At 33.7% G+C, this 19,067-nt stretch overlaps 4 protein-coding genes and 1 long non-coding RNA gene across 5 annotated transcripts; 3 read left to right on the top strand and 2 right to left on the bottom strand.

Annotated features, from left to right (window-relative positions):
* Window positions 1-2,887: 2,887 nt before the first annotated feature.
* On the bottom strand, window positions 2,888-3,677 carry LOC146930139 (uncharacterized). The gene is made up of 3 exons (XM_085707493.1): window positions 3,474-3,677; window positions 3,077-3,357; window positions 2,888-2,957 (listed from the first exon to the last, which is right to left on the bottom strand). The coding sequence occupies exons 1-3, from the start codon at window positions 3,675-3,677 to the stop codon at window positions 2,888-2,890; spliced, it is 555 nt and encodes a 184-aa protein (XP_085563619.1).
* Window positions 3,678-5,001: 1,324 nt separating this feature from the next.
* Window positions 5,002-7,176, top strand: LOC146930140 (uncharacterized). Its single transcript, XR_015006284.1, has 2 exons — window positions 5,002-5,784; window positions 6,869-7,176. It is a non-coding gene; the product is annotated as an uncharacterized LOC146930140 (long non-coding RNA).
* A 202-nt stretch (window positions 7,177-7,378) lies between these two features.
* On the top strand, window positions 7,379-8,546 carry LOC146930141 (uncharacterized). Its single transcript, XM_085701764.1, has one exon. It carries the CDS (start codon window positions 7,533-7,535, stop codon window positions 8,292-8,294), a length of 762 nt encoding a protein of 253 aa, XP_085557890.1. The 5' UTR covers window positions 7,379-7,532; the 3' UTR covers window positions 8,295-8,546.
* On the top strand, window positions 8,540-9,166 carry LOC146930142 (uncharacterized). Its single transcript, XM_085707494.1, has one exon. The coding sequence runs from the start codon at window positions 8,540-8,542 to the stop codon at window positions 9,164-9,166; it is 627 nt and encodes a 208-aa protein (XP_085563620.1).
* Window positions 9,167-14,869: 5,703 nt separating this feature from the next.
* Window positions 14,870-15,559, bottom strand: LOC146930143 (uncharacterized). The gene has a single exon (XM_085707495.1). It carries the CDS (start codon window positions 15,557-15,559, stop codon window positions 14,870-14,872), a length of 690 nt encoding a protein of 229 aa, XP_085563621.1.
* Between the last annotated feature and the right edge of the window lie 3,508 nt (window positions 15,560-19,067).

Consider the following 19,067-nt stretch of genomic DNA (forward strand, 5'->3'; position numbering starts at 1 on the left):
ATCAATATAGAGACTTTTTTTATAATTTCTATGCAATTGCGACTTGCTTTCAAAAAAAGAGCGCAACACTCTCACTCGTCCGTATGCACATGCATCCTGCTCGAGCATTTGACACCCCCAGTAACCTATATAGAAAGTGATGTTCTTAGAACAATCAGTAATGATATGATTTTATTTCATTTTCAACAAATGAAAAGTAGATTATTTTCTTTGTAATTTTGGTTGTTACAGCTATTTTTAATATAATTTCTTGTTAAATTTAATATTATTTGATTATTTGACCAAAAACAATGTGCCCCACTAGTATTGAAAGTCCAGATCCGCCCCTCGCTAGCCTAAGTCCTTTCTTTTTTTTTATTTTTTTTACCGGTTCACTTTATAAGTTTTTTTTTGTTACAAAACACTTTATTAGTTTTACTCATATATTAACATAGTTTTAATTCTTTTATGTTTATACATGTGTCTATATTTTTACTCATATATTAATACGAAGACATGTTTTTATTTTTATAATTTATATACTTGTCGATATTCATATATTAACTAGTCTAAATACCCGGCGTTGCCCGGGTTAATTATTATAAGCAAATTTTTGTGTTCGGACAAACATAAATATATTAGGTTGAAATAATTTAAATTCATAAATAAAATTCATTAAACAACATAACATATTAATGGTTAAAATCCTTTAACCAACAAATATTGACTTTAGTTTCGCACCTAAATAAGCTACCAATACTTGGCTTATAGTGGTAGAAAATAATATTCATAGTTTGCATCATAAATAAGGAAAAATTAGGTTAAATTGCTGCAGACGTAACAAAATTAATAAATAAGGATAAGTGTAGAAATAAAAGGCAAGAGGATAGAATGAAATTGGTGAGATGCATTTTTTTAGATGGAATTTATGAAATTGGTGCGATGCATTTTTTTAGATGGAATTTGTTAGGTTAGATAATTGCAAACCTAATAAAGCAAATGAGCGGGAAAAAATTAGGTTAAATTGCTGCAGACGTAACAAAATTAATAAATAAGGATTTTTAGATGGAATTTGTTAGGTTAAATAATTGCAAACCTAATAAAGCAAATGAGCGGGAAAAAATTAGGTTAAGTTGCTGCAGACGTAACAAAATTAATAAATAAGGATAAAATGACCTATTTTTTTTTATTTATACATGTGTCTATATTTTAACTTATTAATATGAGGACCGTTTTTTTAATTTATACACATGTCTATATTTTTACTCATATTTAATACGGAAATAATTTTTTGTACAATTTGTACATATGCTATATTTTTATTCATATAACAATGCATAGATCTATTTTTTTTATAATTTCTACGCAGTTGCGACTTGCTTCCGAAAAAAGAGCGTAACGCGCTCACCCGTCCGTATGCACGGGTATCATGTTACAACATTTGATTCATCTCTTGTAACCTATATATAAATAGATGTTCTTAGAATAAATAGTAATGATATAAATTTAGTTCATTTTCAACAAACAGAAAATAGATAATTTTCTTTGTAATTTTGGTTGCTACAACTATTTTAATTATAACTTCTTATTAAATTTAGTATTATTTAATTATTTGAGAAAAAAAAAATTCCCCACTAATATTGTCAGCACAGATCCAGCCCTAGTATGTGGTTTAATAATAGTTTTTTCTTTTTGTAGGGGAGTTCAATAGTAAATTTTAGAAACTTGCTACGAAATATATTAATATATAAATGATTATTTTCATGTAAAACTTAGTAAATCATTAAACTCTTTTTTGACTAAAAATCATTAAACATTTTTATTAAAAATATTGTCTCGTGTATAGTTTTATAATAAATTATAATTATTCTTATTTTGTAAAAAAAAATAGAAAAAATAATATTAAATCTAACTTATTATCACCGAAAAACATTTTTTTATGTATGATTTTTATAAAAAATTATAATTATCAAAGATAAATATTCTCACTAATAAACAATGATCTCGTATATTTCATGTAAGTAAAAATTCATGAAAAATAAACAAAGAAAAAACTAAAAACTAAGTTAGAGGATAAAATATGACAAAACTAATTTCTTTGTAGACCATGAAATTGAGTAATGTTAGCGACACTCTTTTTATAACGCTCTTTTTAACAATCACTTTTTTATAAGTCTCATCACTTTAGAAAATGAATCACACATAAAGTGGTGAGACTCGTGTATTTTATCTAATAAGAAAGTGAATGTTATAATTTATTTTCAAAAAATTAAACTAACCCATTGAAATTAACAACGGGAAAACCAAACTTAAAAGTCTAAAATATTTAGGAGAAACACATTTCAAAGACTCAACTCAACATCACGTGGCCACCTCAAATGGGTTGAGTGAATGTTATAAAAAGTGTATAATGTGTATTAAAGTGGGTGTTAAAGAATTTTTCTAAAGAAAAAATATAAACAGTGAAAAAAAAAATGAATGTAAGAGTAAAAGAGAAAATGTAGGAGAGAGATGAGAGAGAGTGTGAAAGAGGAAAATAGGATAAAAATATGATTTGTTGCAAAAAAATTAAATAATTCAAATAAGATGAAGATTTTGTGGAATAAAAATATAAAGTTTAGTTATTTTCTCAAACTTGTCTATAATTTTGCTTGTGCGTTAGTTTTTTTTTTTTTTTTTGAAGAGGCAAAAATGAAACTTTTATATAAACACCAAAAACATCACTACTTCCTCACAAGGTGTGCTAGAAGAAAGTGAGCAAAGTACAACATAAGTTCAGTCACAACACACAATAGTAACAATAAAGTACAGTTACCCTATGCCCAAACAAAGAAGAGGGTGAAGTTGAACCTTTTCTAACAATTGGTGGATAGTTTTTTCGCTGTTGTTAAATTGTCTATTATTACGTTCAGACCACAACACCCACACACACAGCAGCCACAAAAGCTGCATAAAGGAGCGTCTCGACGTTGCCCCACCTGTCAAGTAAGTAAACTGAATAAAGTGATCAGCAATATCAAACGGATCCGCGCCACAAACCCCTATCCAAACTCGGACAGGATGCCATAACTCTCCGAATATGGGACAGGAAACAAACAAATGTTGAGCAGTTTCCACTTCCCCACATCCAGAAACACACAGCTGCACAACATTAGCTAGCATACCTCGAGCCATCAAATTCGCCTTAGTTGGCAACCTATTTCGGAGAAGTCGCCAGGCTAAGATTGATACCTTCAATGGCACATGACGATTCCAAATAAACTCAGCAACCTCATTCACAGTGTTGCTACCATCAGCAGTCACAATATCATAAACCGAACGGACTGTATAGCTACCTGTAGTATCAAGACGCCATCTCCACCTATCTGACATTGAGACCTACAAAGTAACATTAGAAAGCAACGTCCTACACTCACCCACTAACTCCTCCTCCCAATCCCACAATCTCCGCCTCCAATGCCACGTTTCTCCCCCTCCTCCAAACCCAACCCAACCATTTCCTCCACCGTACAATTTTTATTGACACTTAAATCATACAAGCGTCTAAACCGCACCGACAAAGCCATACCTCCTACCCACAGATCAGTCCAAAAATACGTGTCCCACCCATTACCCACAATTCTGGACACATTATCACGGAACCATCCTCCACCAACACCCCCAACATGATCACGCAAACAAGCCATACTCCTCGCCATAACGGGCCATCAACACCTTATACCATAGGCCCTCTCTATCAACTAACATCCTCCACCACCATTTACCTAAAAGGGCCAAATTAAACTCTCTCATCCTCCTAACCCCCAAACCTCCTTCCTCCTTACGGACAAAAATAGAATTCCAACTAATCCAAGAAATTTTCCTAATATCCTCACTCCCCCCCCCCCCCCCCACCCCCAAAAAAAAATTTATTAAACAAAGATTCAATAGAAGAGATTATACCTGACAGAGCTTTGAAGAAGGAAAGAGCATAAACAATCAGACGGCCACCAAAAGATAAAAATCTACTCTTCCAACCAGACAGTCTCTTCGCGATATTATTAACAACATGATCCCAAAATGACAGTCTCCTAGCATCCCCTCTAACAGGAAGGCCCAGATACACAAAAGGCACCCTCCCCACCTTACAATTCAACACCGTAGCTGCTGCCCCCAACCAAGAGTCACTAATATTAATACCATACAACATGCTTTTATGGAAATTTACTTTTAAACCAGATACACTTTCAAAAAGCACCAACACAGCTCGCAAAGCTCGGACATTCCCCCAACTCTTCTCCCCAATTAACAACGTATCATCAACAAATTGCAAATGTGAGACAGTTAATCCCTCATTCGCACCAAATTTGTAGCCTTGGAACAATTGTGAATCCACCACCGCCTTCATCATAACATTTAGACCCTCCGCCGCTAAAAGAAATAAAAAAGGCGATAAGGGATCACTCTGTCGTAAACCTCGTTTCATGGGAAATGTGACACCCTATTTTTTTATGCATTATTTAGTGTGTTTTTGCGGTATTTTACTCTGAATTAACTGTTAATTAAATTCTTTTTAGAGAGTGAATTTAGGAAAAATAATGTTATATATTAGTACTATAATATCATAACAAGCTATGATAAAAATTTCAGCTTAAAATTCTACCGGATTTCGGACAGCGATTTACTCGACTGTATAAATTTTATTACTGAAATAAATAAATAAATATATTTTTGAAACCAGAAAAATATATATGATAGGATTATATGATTAATTATATTATTTATGATTTTTTTAAAAACAGAATTGGATAAGAATATACAGTTTACTGATAAGAATTACTAGCATTAGCTTATCCATTGGCGTGGCAGATACATGAAGGTTACTTGAGTATATCTCTTACAGTGATTAAACTAAGGACGTGTTGCTTTGTTCACCATAATAGACTACACTTATTTACTTATAAATAGGCAATTGGTACTCCTTATTAAATCACAAAACCTGCACATACCATATAGCAGAACAAAAAAAAAACTAAGGTAAACTCTTAGTTCTCTCTACTCTTTTTAACTACTTTGTTTAATATTCCAAAAACAAACTAGTTCTTTTATTCCTTTGTTTTGTTTGTATTATTTTAGTCCAAAATGTTTCTTCCTGTAACTTAGCTAACCACTATAAAATAATTTGGCCTTTCAATAAACTTTTGTTAAAATTAATATTTTACCTATGCCATAGAGAACCAAAACTATAAATCTCACTAGATCCTCACAAATAAAATAAAATGAAATGAGTTATGTTTTAACTTAGCCATATTTAGTGATAGAGCTGATTAAAAGGGAATAGTAATTTTTTTATTAGTAACAAGAAATTATTTATTAAATTTAGGAGTTTAAACACTTGATTATATTAATTATGTAGATTTAATTAAGTTGTATCTATTGATATAGATAAATGAAATAATCTACCGTTGATGTTTTTGTTTATAAATTAGACACTAGAAACTATAAAAATAAAATAGTAGGTATTAGAAGTTATTTTTAAAAGTTTTGATAACTCAAAATTATTTCTGGAAGATTGGATTAAAACTAGTAAAAATTGATTAAACTAGTTCATTATAGCTATTGGAAAATTGTCTCTAGAATTTTTTCAATGTTAATGTTGTTACGTTCCAAATTTATGGTCAACTCTATAATTATTAAAATTACCTTAACTTTTAGCATTTAATAATTTTAGTGTTTATTTCAATGATAGTTAGTTAAGAGATAATTATTTTGATGAGTAATTAGGTGTTGAAGAAGGTGATTACTCAAGTTTTGAAAAGCTGAAAGGTAAGGGGATATACTTTAGAGAACGCCCAAGATATATATGTATATTATCACATGAGATTAAGAAAATTTGTGTATTTAATTGTAGTATTAATCTGTTTTAAATATATATTATTAATGAGCAAATTTGATTATTTATATTATTTATTGAAACGGACAGTAAGTAGAAAGAAGAAATTCTAGAAAACATTCTAAATATTATGCATACATATATATATGATAAGTAATCAGTTAAACGTGGTATTGTAAGTATATATAATATATTTTTCTTAATTTATTTATCTTATAACTAACTCACAGTTATTATTATTAATTTTATTTGAAGAAATTTCTCTTAAGGTACATTTATGACTTTTGACAATTAAATTGTTAAGTTGATTGTTGATGAAAACAGTTGTGTTGAAGATTTACAAAAATAATAATTTTTGTAAAGAGTAATACAGGTTGTTTCTTATAATACGATAACGTATATAAGACTGAGGATAGGTTCGGTTGGGTCGACTACAGACCTTCTGGGGATCACAGGCGTTTTGGACTCCTACCAATAGTTAGTGATAGCTTCTCTAACTGGAGGAAATCATAATACCCGACGCAGTGATACCTGACTGTGCAGGACTATCTATAATAAGGTGCAGCGATCGGGCCAGAATGGTTGGAGTAGAGATTATATATCTACTCATTGCAAACAATCATGTTATGGCAGTTGAGACGGCCTTACACTCATAATAGAGGTCTCCATGGAGTAGGTTTAACCAAGATGCTACTAACAAGTCAAAACTATAAACTTTGTATTGATTATGATAAAGTGTTAAGTGATCTTTGTTTTGACTAACTTTGATGTGTGTGGTTGCCATAGATTTTTGTGTTTTCAATTGATTTATATTTTCTTGTGATTATTTAATTTCTATGTGGTTATATTAATTTTTGAAGGATTTTATAGTGAAAGAAATTACATGTATAATTTTGTTATATATTTCTTTATTTAAAAAAATATTACATGTAACTATAAAATATTATGTATCATCATGTAATATTATTAGCATTTAGTTAACCTTGTGTGCGAGTATTTCACCCTTACAATTTGCAGATAATGTCGGGGAAGTCATTGAGTCACTCGGGGAACCGAAGGATTGAGTGTCTGGAGGAAATAGGAGATGCAGTTTGGGAATTGGATATGGTGTCCCAAACACTGATATGCACAGGAATAAGTAGGACAACCATAGGAATCGAAAAACTAGTTATCTCTCATTATGTTTAATTAGTTTGACTTAAATATGACGTACTTTAACTTGCAGGTGTTTGTAAAATATTTAACTAACCCTGACAAGCCTGAGTATGTAAGCCTAAGGGCAAGATAATTAACGTCGTGTAGAATATATTGATGCATATTTTATATCCTTGTGTTTTATTTATTTTTATGTTTTACGATCAAGAGCTAAGACTTTTATTTAAAAAAAAAAATGCAAGAAAGATATTTATTTAAATTAAATTTTTAGTAACCAAATTAATTTACTAGTAAAAGTAAGTTTTATGAACTTAATTCGCGTTAAACACTTAAGTATTAAGACGTAACACCATTTTCTAATGTTATGGAAAATGGGGCGTTACATTAGTGGTATCAGAGCACGGTTGATTCTTTCGGGAACGTTAGAGGATGTCTGTACTAATTGCGTTTGTTTGTACTAACTTTGTATAGATTATTATATTATTTAATAATTAGGTTCTAACCAATTAGGACTTTTAGGAACCCAATGAGTCGTAGAAATAATCATATAGAAGCCGAAAACGGAGAGGCAAGCAATACCGAAGGAGGTATGGGAAGAGCTATTCAAGCTATGGCAGAAATGGCAGCAACCATTGCAGAACAAACTACTGAAAAGGCTGAAAGGGATATTCGAAAGCAACAAAGGGAAGAACGAAACGCTGAAAATAAAGGATTGGTAGATTTCAGACGTCACGATCCTCCACAATTTCTTGGAGAAACCGAACCAGAGAAAGCTGACTTATGGATCCAAGAGATAGAAAAGATATTCACTGTGTTGAGGTGTCCTGACGAAGTAAAGGTAACATATGCATCTTACTTACTATTGGGAGATGCCGAATACTGGTGGAAAGGAACTCGCAAGATGATTGAAGCTAACAATCAAGATATTACTTGGGAAATATTTCGTACGAAATTTCTCGACAAGTATTTTCCTAGAAGTGCTAGGACTGCAAAGGAACAAGAATTTCTGACCCTGAAACAAGGAGGAATGACGATTGGAGAATATGCAGCAACGTTTGAGTCGTTGGCAAAATATTTTCGTTTCTTTCAGGACCAGATGTATGAAGATTGGCTATGTGAACGATTTGAAGGTGGACTGAAGCATAACATCAAAGAATCTGTCTTGCCACTAGAAATTCGTCAATTCCAACCACTTGTAGAAAAATGCAGGAAGATAGAAGCAATGAAGGAAGGTGGAATCAATCGAGGAAATGTGGGTGGACCATCTAGGTCTAAATATCCAACTTAAGGGTGGAACCATAAAGGAAAGCAACCGTATAAAAAGCCTTACTCTCGAACTATGAGTAATAATCAGAATCAGCGACCCTATCGTCCAGTTACATCAGCCATTGGAAATGGATCAAACCAAAACCAGAATCAAGAACTCACTCGAAGGTGCTACAAATGTGGAAAACAAGATCATTTGGCTAACACTTGTCCCGAAACAGGAATAAAGTGTTTCAAATGTGGGGATATAGGACACATGGCTAGGGAATGCAGGAACAAAAAGTTGAACCCGTGGTGAACAATGTGAGAGCTGCAAGGCCAAAGGAGAAAGGAAGGGTTTATACTCTAAGTGGTGTTGAGGCTTCTCAATCTAAAAATCTTATACAAGGTAGTTGCAATATGACGGGTAATCTCTTAACTGTACTATTCGATTCTGGAGCAACTCATTCTTTCATCTCAATAGATCGTGTGAAACAATTGAGTTTGTTTATAACACCACTGCCTTTTGATTTAATCATTTCTAATGCAACTGCTAAACCCATAGTTGCAAATGCTATTTGTTTAAAATGTCCTCTTGTCATCCACAATAGGAAATTTCTTGTTGACTTGATATGTTTGCCTTTAACACAATTAGATGTGATTTTAGGCATGGATTGGTTATCTTTCAACCATATCTTTTTAGATTGTGCACGTAAAACTGTAGTGTTTCCTGATTTCGAGAATTCTGAGCTTATTTCTGCTAATCATGATATAACTTCTTCAAAAGAAGGAGCTCAAGGGTACATGTTATTATCTTCTGTAGAAGTTGCGAGAGAAAACGTTTTGAACCAAGTCCCAATAGTGAATGATTTTCCGGAAGTATTTCCAGAAGACGTTCCTGGTTTACCCCGGTAAGGGATATCGAGTTTTCAATCGATCTAATCCCTGGATCAGGTCCGATCTCCATCGCACCATATAGAATGTCACCTACTGAACTGGCGGAATTAAAAACCCAACTTGAAGATTTGTTGTCAAAACAGTTCATTAGACCAAGTGTATCACCTTGGGGAGCTCCAGTACTGTTAGTGAAGAAAGAGCAGCATAATTCAGTTTGGGAACTGATGGGATTTAGAGATGCAATGGGAGAGTTTGTATCCCAAATAATTTAGAAACGAGGAAACTAATTTTAGACGAAGCACATAAGAGTACATTGAGTATTCATCCAGGAGCAACCAAAATGTACCAAGATTTGAAGCTAAAGTTTTGGTGGCCCGGAATGAAAAAGCAAGTGGCGGAGTATGTTGCTTCATGTCTAACATGCCAAAAAACAAAAGTGGAACATCAAAGACCAGCCGGTATGCTTCAATCGTTGGACATTCCAGAATGGAAGTGGGAGAGTATTTCGATGGATTTTGTTGTGGGATTACCGAGAACCAGACATAATTTTGATTCAATTTGGGTTATCATAGACAGACTGACCAAATCAGCACATTTCTTACCAGTAAATATTAACTACAATGTGGAGAAGTTAACTGAGGTTTATATCAAGGAAATCATCAGGTTACATGAGGTACCTTCAAGTATTGTTTCAGACCGAGATCCAAAATTTACATCTCACTTTTGGCAGAGTTTACAACAAGCATTGGGGACAAAATTAAGATTAAGTTCAGCTTATCACCCTCAGACGGATGGACAAACTGAAAGAACAATTCAATCTCTAGAAGACTTGTTGAGAGCATGTGTTCTAGACAATAGAGGGAGTTGGGACGATTTACTACCATTGATCGAGTTTACATACAATAATAGTTTCCACTCAAGCATAGGAATGGCACCTTTTGAAGCTTTGTATGGGAGAAGATGTCAGACACCGTTGTGTTGGTATCAAGATGGAGAGAGCATCATGTTTGGACCAGAAATTGTTCAACAGACAACTGAGAAAGTTAAACAAATTCGCGAGAAGATGAAGGTTGCACAAAGCAGGCAGAAAAGCTATTCTGATCGGAGAAGAAGACCTCTCGAATTTCAGGAAGGAGAACATGTATTTTTGAGAGTCACATCAACGACTGGGGTAGGTAGAGCTATTAAGGCTAGAAAACTCACTCCAAAATTCATTGGGCCATACCAAATTATTCGTCGCATTGGTCCAGTAGCCTATCAAATTGCTTTACCTCCTTTTCTTTCAAATATCCACAATGTGTTGCATGTTTCACAATTAATAAAGTATGTCCCTGATCCATCTCATGTAATTGAACCCGATGAAGTCCCGTTAAAAGAGAACTTGTCATACGAAACGTCTCCTGTAAGGATCGAAGATAGAAGAATCAAACAACTAAGAGGGAGGCAGATTTTCTTGGTCAAAGTTCTATGGGATCAAGTAACCGGAGATTCAACATGGGAGTTAGAGGATAATATGAGATTGAAATATCCATATTTATTTCGAGGTATACAATTTCGAGGACGAAATTTTTTAAGTGGGGTAGTAATGTGACACCCTATTTTTTTATGCATTATTTAGTGTGTTTTTGCGGTATTTTACTCTGAATTAACTGTTAATTAAATTCTTTTTAGAGAGTGAATTTAGGAAAAATAATGTTATATATTAGTACTATAATATCATAACAAGCTATGATAAAAATTTCAGCTTAAAATTCTACCGGATTTCGGACAGCGATTTACTCGACTGTATAAATTTTATTACTGAAATAAATAAATAAATATATTTTTGAAACCAGAAAAATATATATGATAGGATTATATGATTAATTATATTATTTATGATTTTTTTAAAAACAGAATTGGATAAGAATATACAGTTTACTGATAAGAATTACTAGCATTAGCTTATCCATTGGCGTGGCAGATACATGAAGGTTACTTGAGTATATCTCTTACAGTGATTAAACTAAGGACGTGTTGCTTTGTTCACCATAATAGACTACACTTATTTACTTATAAATAGGCAATTGGTACTCCTTATTAAATCACAAAACCTGCACATACCATATAGCAGAACAAAAAAAAAACTAAGGTAAACTCTTAGTTCTCTCTACTCTTTTTAACTACTTTGTTTAATATTCCAAAAACAAACTAGTTCTTTTATTCCTTTGTTTTGTTTGTATTATTTTAGTCCAAAATGTTTCTTCCTGTAACTTAGCTAACCACTATAAAATAATTTGGCCTTTCAATAAACTTTTGTTAAAATTAATATTTTACCTATGCCATAGAGAACCAAAACTATAAATCTCACTAGATCCTCACAAATAAAATAAAATGAAATGAGTTATGTTTTAACTTAGCCATATTTAGTGATAGAGCTGATTAAAAGGGAATAGTAATTTTTTTATTAGTAACAAGAAATTATTTATTAAATTTAGGAGTTTAAACACTTGATTATATTAATTATGTAGATTTAATTAAGTTGTATCTATTGATATAGATAAATGAAATAATCTACCGTTGATGTTTTTGTTTATAAATTAGACACTAGAAACTATAAAAATAAAATAGTAGGTATTAGAAGTTATTTTTAAAAGTTTTGATAACTCAAAATTATTTCTGGAAGATTGGATTAAAACTAGTAAAAATTGATTAAACTAGTTCATTATAGCTATTGGAAAATTGTCTCTAGAATTTTTTCAATGTTAATGTTGTTACGTTCCAAATTTATGGTCAACTCTATAATTATTAAAATTACCTTAACTTTTAGCATTTAATAATTTTAGTGTTTATTTCAATGATAGTTAGTTAAGAGATAATTATTTTGATGAGTAATTAGGTGTTGAAGAAGGTGATTACTCAAGTTTTGAAAAGCTGAAAGGTAAGGGGATATACTTTAGAGAACGCCCAAGATATATATGTATATTATCACATGAGATTAAGAAAATTTGTGTATTTAATTGTAGTATTAATCTGTTTTAAATATATATTATTAATGAGCAAATTTGATTATTTATATTATTTATTGAAACGGACAGTAAGTAGAAAGAAGAAATTCTAGAAAACATTCTAAATATTATGCATACATATATATATGATAAGTAATCAGTTAAACGTGGTATTGTAAGTATATATAATATATTTTTCTTAATTTATTTATCTTATAACTAACTCACAGTTATTATTATTAATTTTATTTGAAGAAATTTCTCTTAAGGTACATTTATGACTTTTGACAATTAAATTGTTAAGTTGATTGTTGATGAAAACAGTTGTGTTGAAGATTTACAAAAATAATAATTTTTGTAAAGAGTAATACAGGTTGTTTCTTATAATACGATAACGTATATAAGACTGAGGATAGGTTCGGTTGGGTCGACTACAGACCTTCTGGGGATCACAGGCGTTTTGAACTCCTACCAATAGTTAGTGATAGCTTCTCTAACTGGAGGAAATCATAATACCCGACGCAGTGATACCTGACTGTGCAGGACTATCTATAATAAGGTGCAGCGATCGGGCCAGAATGGTTGGAGTAGAGATTATATATCTACTCATTGCAAACAATCATGTTATGGCAGTTGAGACGGCCTTACACTCATAATAGAGGTCTCCATGGAGTAGGTTTAACCAAGATGCTACTAACAAGTCAAAACTATAAACTTTGTATTGATTATGATAAAGTGTTAAGTGATCTTTGTTTTGACTAACTTTGATGTGTGTGGTTGCCATAGATTTTTGTGTTTTCAATTGATTTATATTTTCTTGTGATTATTTAATTTCTATGTGGTTATATTAATTTTTGAAGGATTTTATAGTGAAAGAAATTACATGTATAATTTTGTTATATATTTCTTTATTTAAAAAAATATTACATGTAACTATAAAATATTATGTATCATCATGTAATATTATTAGCATTTAGTTAACCTTGTGTGCGAGTATTTCACCCTTACAATTTGCAGATAATGTCGGGGAAGTCATTGAGTCACTCGGGGAACCGAAGGATTGAGTGTCTGGAGGAAATAGGAGATGCAGTTTGGGAATTGGATATGGTGTCCCAAACACTGATATGCACAGGAATAAGTAGGACAACCATAGGAATCGAAAAACTAGTTATCTCTCATTATGTTTAATTAGTTTGACTTAAATATGACGTACTTTAACTTGCAGGTGTTTGTAAAATATTTAACTAACCCTGACAAGCCTGAGTATGTAAGCCTAAGGGCAAGATAATTAACGTCGTGTAGAATATATTGATGCATATTTTATATCCTTGTGTTTTATTTATTTTTATGTTTTACGATCAAGAGCTAAGACTTTTATTTAAAAAAAAAAATGCAAGAAAGATATTTATTTAAATTAAATTTTTAGTAACCAAATTAATTTACTAGTAAAAGTAAGTTTTATGAACTTAATTCGCGTTAAACACTTAAGTATTAAGACGTAACACCATTTTCTAATGTTATGGAAAATGGGGCGTTACAGGAAACTCCGCCGTGGGGCTGCCATTAACAAGAACGGAAGCGGAGGTTGTACCTATACATTCCCTATTCCATTTCCTCCAAAGCGTTGGAAACCCCATTCTGAACAGGACTGTATCCAAATAATTCCAATCAATTGAATCATATGCTTTTTCAAAATCCACTTTAAACAACAATAATTCTTTCTTCATTTTTCTAGCCTCATCCACCGCCTCATTAGCAATTAAGAGCCCATCCATAATTTGTCTACCCCGAATAAAAGCAGTCTGAGTCTCAGACACAACCTTACCAACCACTCTCTGCAACCTGTTTGCAAGAAGTTTTGCCAGAATTTTGTACAAACTTCCTACCAGTGAAATTGGTCTGAAATCATTAAGCTTTTGCGGGCTCTCCACTTTCGAAATTAAAGCTATAAAGGTACTATTAATCCCCTTAGTTAAATTGCCATTCCTATGAAAATCACCGATGAATTGCATAACATCTCCACTAAGCTCCGACCAAAAATCCTTGATAAAGCCGAAATTGATACCATCAGGTCCCGAACTTTTGTAACCATCACAGTCCCAGACCGCCGCCTTCACCTCTTCAGTAGTAAAGGGCATCACAAGAGACACACGGTCCCCATAATCCAGGCGCTAAAACTCCATATTTTCAACACTAAGCCGCTCGGCCTCTGAAGCCAAATAATGTTCAGAAAAAAATTAAACACCGCTTCACGCACCGCATTGACACCTTCAACAACTCCTCCGTCAACAAATAAAGATGAAATAGTGTTACCACGACGTCTCCTTGCCATAACTGAGTGAAAATACTTTGAATTAGCATCACCCTATGTTAACCATAATAACCGTGACTGCTGCCAACAGATGCTTGTGTTCAACCGAGACGATCAATGAATATCAAAACATTTACTACGAAGTTCCGACAACTCATCCGTTGAAAGAATATTTTGCTCCCCTTTTTATCCAATTCAGCAACACGCTCCTTGAGAGTATTAATTCTGCCATGTAAATTACTAATATGAGCTCGACGCCAGTCTTTTAAGGCCCTTTTTATCTGCTTCAACTTTTCTTGAACAACAAAGCCGCCCCACCCATGTACTTCCAGAGATCTCCATTTCTCAATAACAAATTGTTTATAACCCGGAACCTCGGACCAACACTTTAACATTCTAGATGGTTTGGGACCCCAGTTAGCTTCATTCACAGACAAAAACAACGAACAATGATTGAGCTACTTGCATACAATTAGGCCAAGCCAAACACCAGTCCTCGGATAAAAGAAATCTATCAAGGCGACTCATTGCTGAACCATCACCCTTATACCACGTGAATTTTCTACCACACAGGGGAAGATCGACCAATAAGTTGTCGTCAATGAACCTATTAAACAAATCCACATCCAACACACTAGGCGCAGCCCTCAGAGACCGACGCTCATCCACAGATCTGACAGCATTAAAGTCACCACACACGCACACTTTCCTCCCCGATAAATGTTGCAACATCAAAGACAATCTTTCCCATAATAGCGGCTTCACATCATTATCACATGGCGCATAAACATTAATCAGATGAAACTCTTCATTAGTTTTAACGAACCGACCATGTACCATTAAAGCATTCTCCACACTCACCGTCGACCATACATCCACCAAAGCAGTATCCAACAAAATCAATAAACCTCCTGAAGCCCCCACCGAAGGACGGTACGAAAAAGAATGAGTCACACCACCCCACAAGGAAAAACACAACGCATCATCACACACTGACAACTTTGTCTCTTGCAAACACACTATAGAAGGTCTCTTTTCCCCCACCATATTCCTAACATCTTTCCTTTTCTCCGCCCTCCCCAAACCTCTAACATTCGAAGTAACAATCTTCATTGAAACCCCACACACCCCTCACCACCTCCGCCCTCTCTCCACCTACCTTACACCAACCTACCCTTCCCACCATCTCGCACACCCTCACCAGACCCCTTCTTCCTTCTCCCCACTCTAGACAGAACATTAAACATATTCTCTGGATCCCCATTAAACTTCACACCTATCGCCTTTCCTACCCCCCAAACATCCTCCACAGCCACCTTCTCATTACTATGCATAACCACCCAGTGTTTCCAGTCATTGTTCACTGACGCTGGAGATGAATCACTGCTAGAAGTATGATTTACCTCCACCTCCGTAACACCCCGTGCCTTGCTCCTACCACTTCTCTTACGAACTTTCTTTCTTAAAATTTTCAAGACATCATTCTGATCCTTGCTAGGCAACCGAGCAATTTTCTTTAAACTAAGCACTGAATGATGCAAAGCTCCACCAACCTTTTTTCTTTTATTCATTACAATTGAGGTTGTGCCATCTTCATCCTTAGACGTATGTTTTTTAAAAATAGCTTTCTTTTTTTTTTTGAAGAAAAAACAATTCATGCATCTTTATCAAAATGATCATTCAACCAGTCAATACTCCACGGACCAGAACAATTCAACTCACCCTTCCCTGTTGGATAAGAGGTTGTACGTGCAAGCTTCGCACCTGGTAACATACTTTCTGTATCTTGCGGCACTTGAATATCTTGATTATGGCCTTCACCATTGTCCACTAAGCATTCAACTTCGGTTATCTCTTTTTCTGGCGCTGTAATAATATTATTATTAACCTCCTCACAAACAGATTCCTGACGCACACCACCCTCATCTGACTTCACCCCATCCTCCGCTAATTCATCCACAATCAAATCCACAATATTTTGCACATCATCCCCATTCTCCCCTTCAACATGATTAGAATGACCAGAGACAAAATCATTATCTTCCTCAAACAGACAAGCATCTTCCCCTATATTATATCCCCACTCTTCAAATTTTTTTACCTCCATCAAATTGTCATCCACTATAATATTCTCCTTCACATTAATAATATCCAACGACATAGTAGCTATTAAAACTCTGGCATAATCAAATCGCTCCTTATCAATAGAGGTACAATCAGTTCTCAAAAAGCGTCCACAATCCATAATACATAATTTAAAAAATGACTCGTTCCAAGCATGTAACGGTATCCCATATATACGGACCCATGCACCTCTTTGCACACCAACCATATCTTTGTTCCATGACATATAATTCTCAAACAACAAATCAAAGAATTCTTTTGCACTATTTATAATAGACCTTACTTCCAAATTTTGAGTAGAAGTAGTAAATACCTTATCCGCTCCCATGGGAAAAATATTCAGATAATCAAATCCAGCATCAACAATTCTATTTTGGATAATTGGTACCGGCTCCCCGTTACGGACTATCTCCACAATCCCACTATTAGCCCAAGACAAATCAGCCTCATTAGAACTATACTTGCGAATCATATGACTCTTCCTCAATGCCAGGTCTGTTTCCTGCTTCTGTTTCCCACCAATACCCACCTCCTCCACCGTTTTCTTTTTTGCCAAACCCGTGCACAACCTTCCCTTCTTCCCTATCTGCGTCTTCCCATCCAACCGGACCACCACCTGACCCACCCTCACTCCCTCATGCTCCCCAACATCAACAGCACCACCCCCAACAACTACTCCAACCACCGGCTCACCCATCAACTTCGTTCCCACCTCATTACTGATACCTTCCTTACCATTCTTACTTCCTCCACCACCGAGTCCAACATTTCTCTTACCCACGTCCATCTCACCGCGTTTAAATTTGGTTGATTTGATAATTTATCAATCAATTTAAAGAAATTTCGACCGCTCTCTAATGTCGTTTCTTCTTCATCCATCCATCGGAGAGAAATTATTTTGAGTAATTTTTTGTCTGAAATCACAACTTTGCACCATATTTTTCTTGTTTCACGCTATTGACTTGAATCACATATTTATCCTTCTCAGTTTTAGCAACACATGGTGTTTATTTGAAGTAATATACCAATTTGAACGAGTTTATTGAATTGAGATTTCAAAACTGAGAATGTAATGTACAATAACCTACTTTGGTAAATTCAAGTCACTAGCTTGTAGCGTATATATTTTTTATAATATTTAAATTCATATGACTAATACAGTGTTGTTTGGTAACTCTCATACTTTCACGAGTTTATGCTTTTTTTACGTATAACATTTTTTAAGACATTACTTTAAGAAATGTTTAAGTTTATATCTTATAATGTATTAGTTCTTTCTAGCGGTGTTCATGGGTTGGGTCAACCCAGAAATTCCGGTCAAACCCATCCAAAAAACCCAAAAAAATAGGTTGGGTTGGGTAATTGGGTGGGTATGGTTTCTAAAAGTGGAAAACTCATAAAAATAAATGGGTTTCGGGTAAAACCTGACTCAAACCCAAAAACCCACTTACCCAATAATGTTAATATTTTTTATCTTTGTTTTCATTGGGTAGAAGAAAGTTATATTTCCAAAACATACACATTGTACCTTATATATTGAAAATAAAAAAAAATACTAGAGTTACAAATTAATATGTTGCACTTTTTGGTTATTTTGATACTAATGCAATTTTATGTCATGCAACTTTAGTTTTTTTTTTGTTGCAAGTATTTTATGATGGAGTTTATTATTTGATATTTTATGATGCATAAAATTTTAGTAAAATAAGTTGAACATTTTTTTAAGAAAATTAAAAAGTAGAGTATTATTTTAAAACAAAATTATAAGGACTTGTCATTTAACCATTTAATATTAAAAAAAATAGAAAAATAAATTGGGTAACCCATTACCCAATCCAACCCAACCCAAAAATTAGTGGGTTTGCCCAAACCCACCCAGTAGATAACGGGTAGTTATTTTTCCTCACCCAAATCGGAGTACCCTATTTGGTTTGGTTTTGGGTTTGGCCAAACCCAACCCAAACCCACCCACGAACACCCCTAGTTCTTTCTCTTCACTTTACTTTCGTTGTTTTAAGAGTAAATTACAACTTTTTTCTTTAAGAGATCCTTGCATTACACTTCTCTATCATATTGTGTTTAAACATACAATTTAGCTCATTTACCATGCTATCGTTAGATATTTTTAATATATACATGCTAAATGTGCTCTTGGAGTCTTGGTCCCTGCAAATATGGCGAGGTTGAGTTTTGGTCCCTAACAAAAAATTGAAAAACGTCCTTGCAAATTTTTTTTATCTTTTAAAAAAGTCATTGGACCCACTTTCTTACTGATTTGACGCATTTTCGCTTATATTGTAGTTGCTGATCATGCACACATGTGTGCTACTACAACATTCTTGAGCTTCAAACTCAAGTCATGATCGTCATCAACACTCTCCTTCATCATAATCAACACCTGGATTCATCACTCAACCTCATTTCACACAACACAACACAAAACAAACCTCCTTCTTCTAACAAGAGATTGAAACTCAGATCCCTCGTATCTAGAAAA

The sequence above is a fragment of the Medicago sativa genome, chromosome 4, assembly GCF_051527215.1.
Source record: "Medicago sativa cultivar Bolivia chromosome 4, Bolivia_mono, whole genome shotgun sequence".
NCBI classification, from domain to species: Eukaryota; Viridiplantae; Streptophyta; class Magnoliopsida; order Fabales; family Fabaceae; genus Medicago; species Medicago sativa.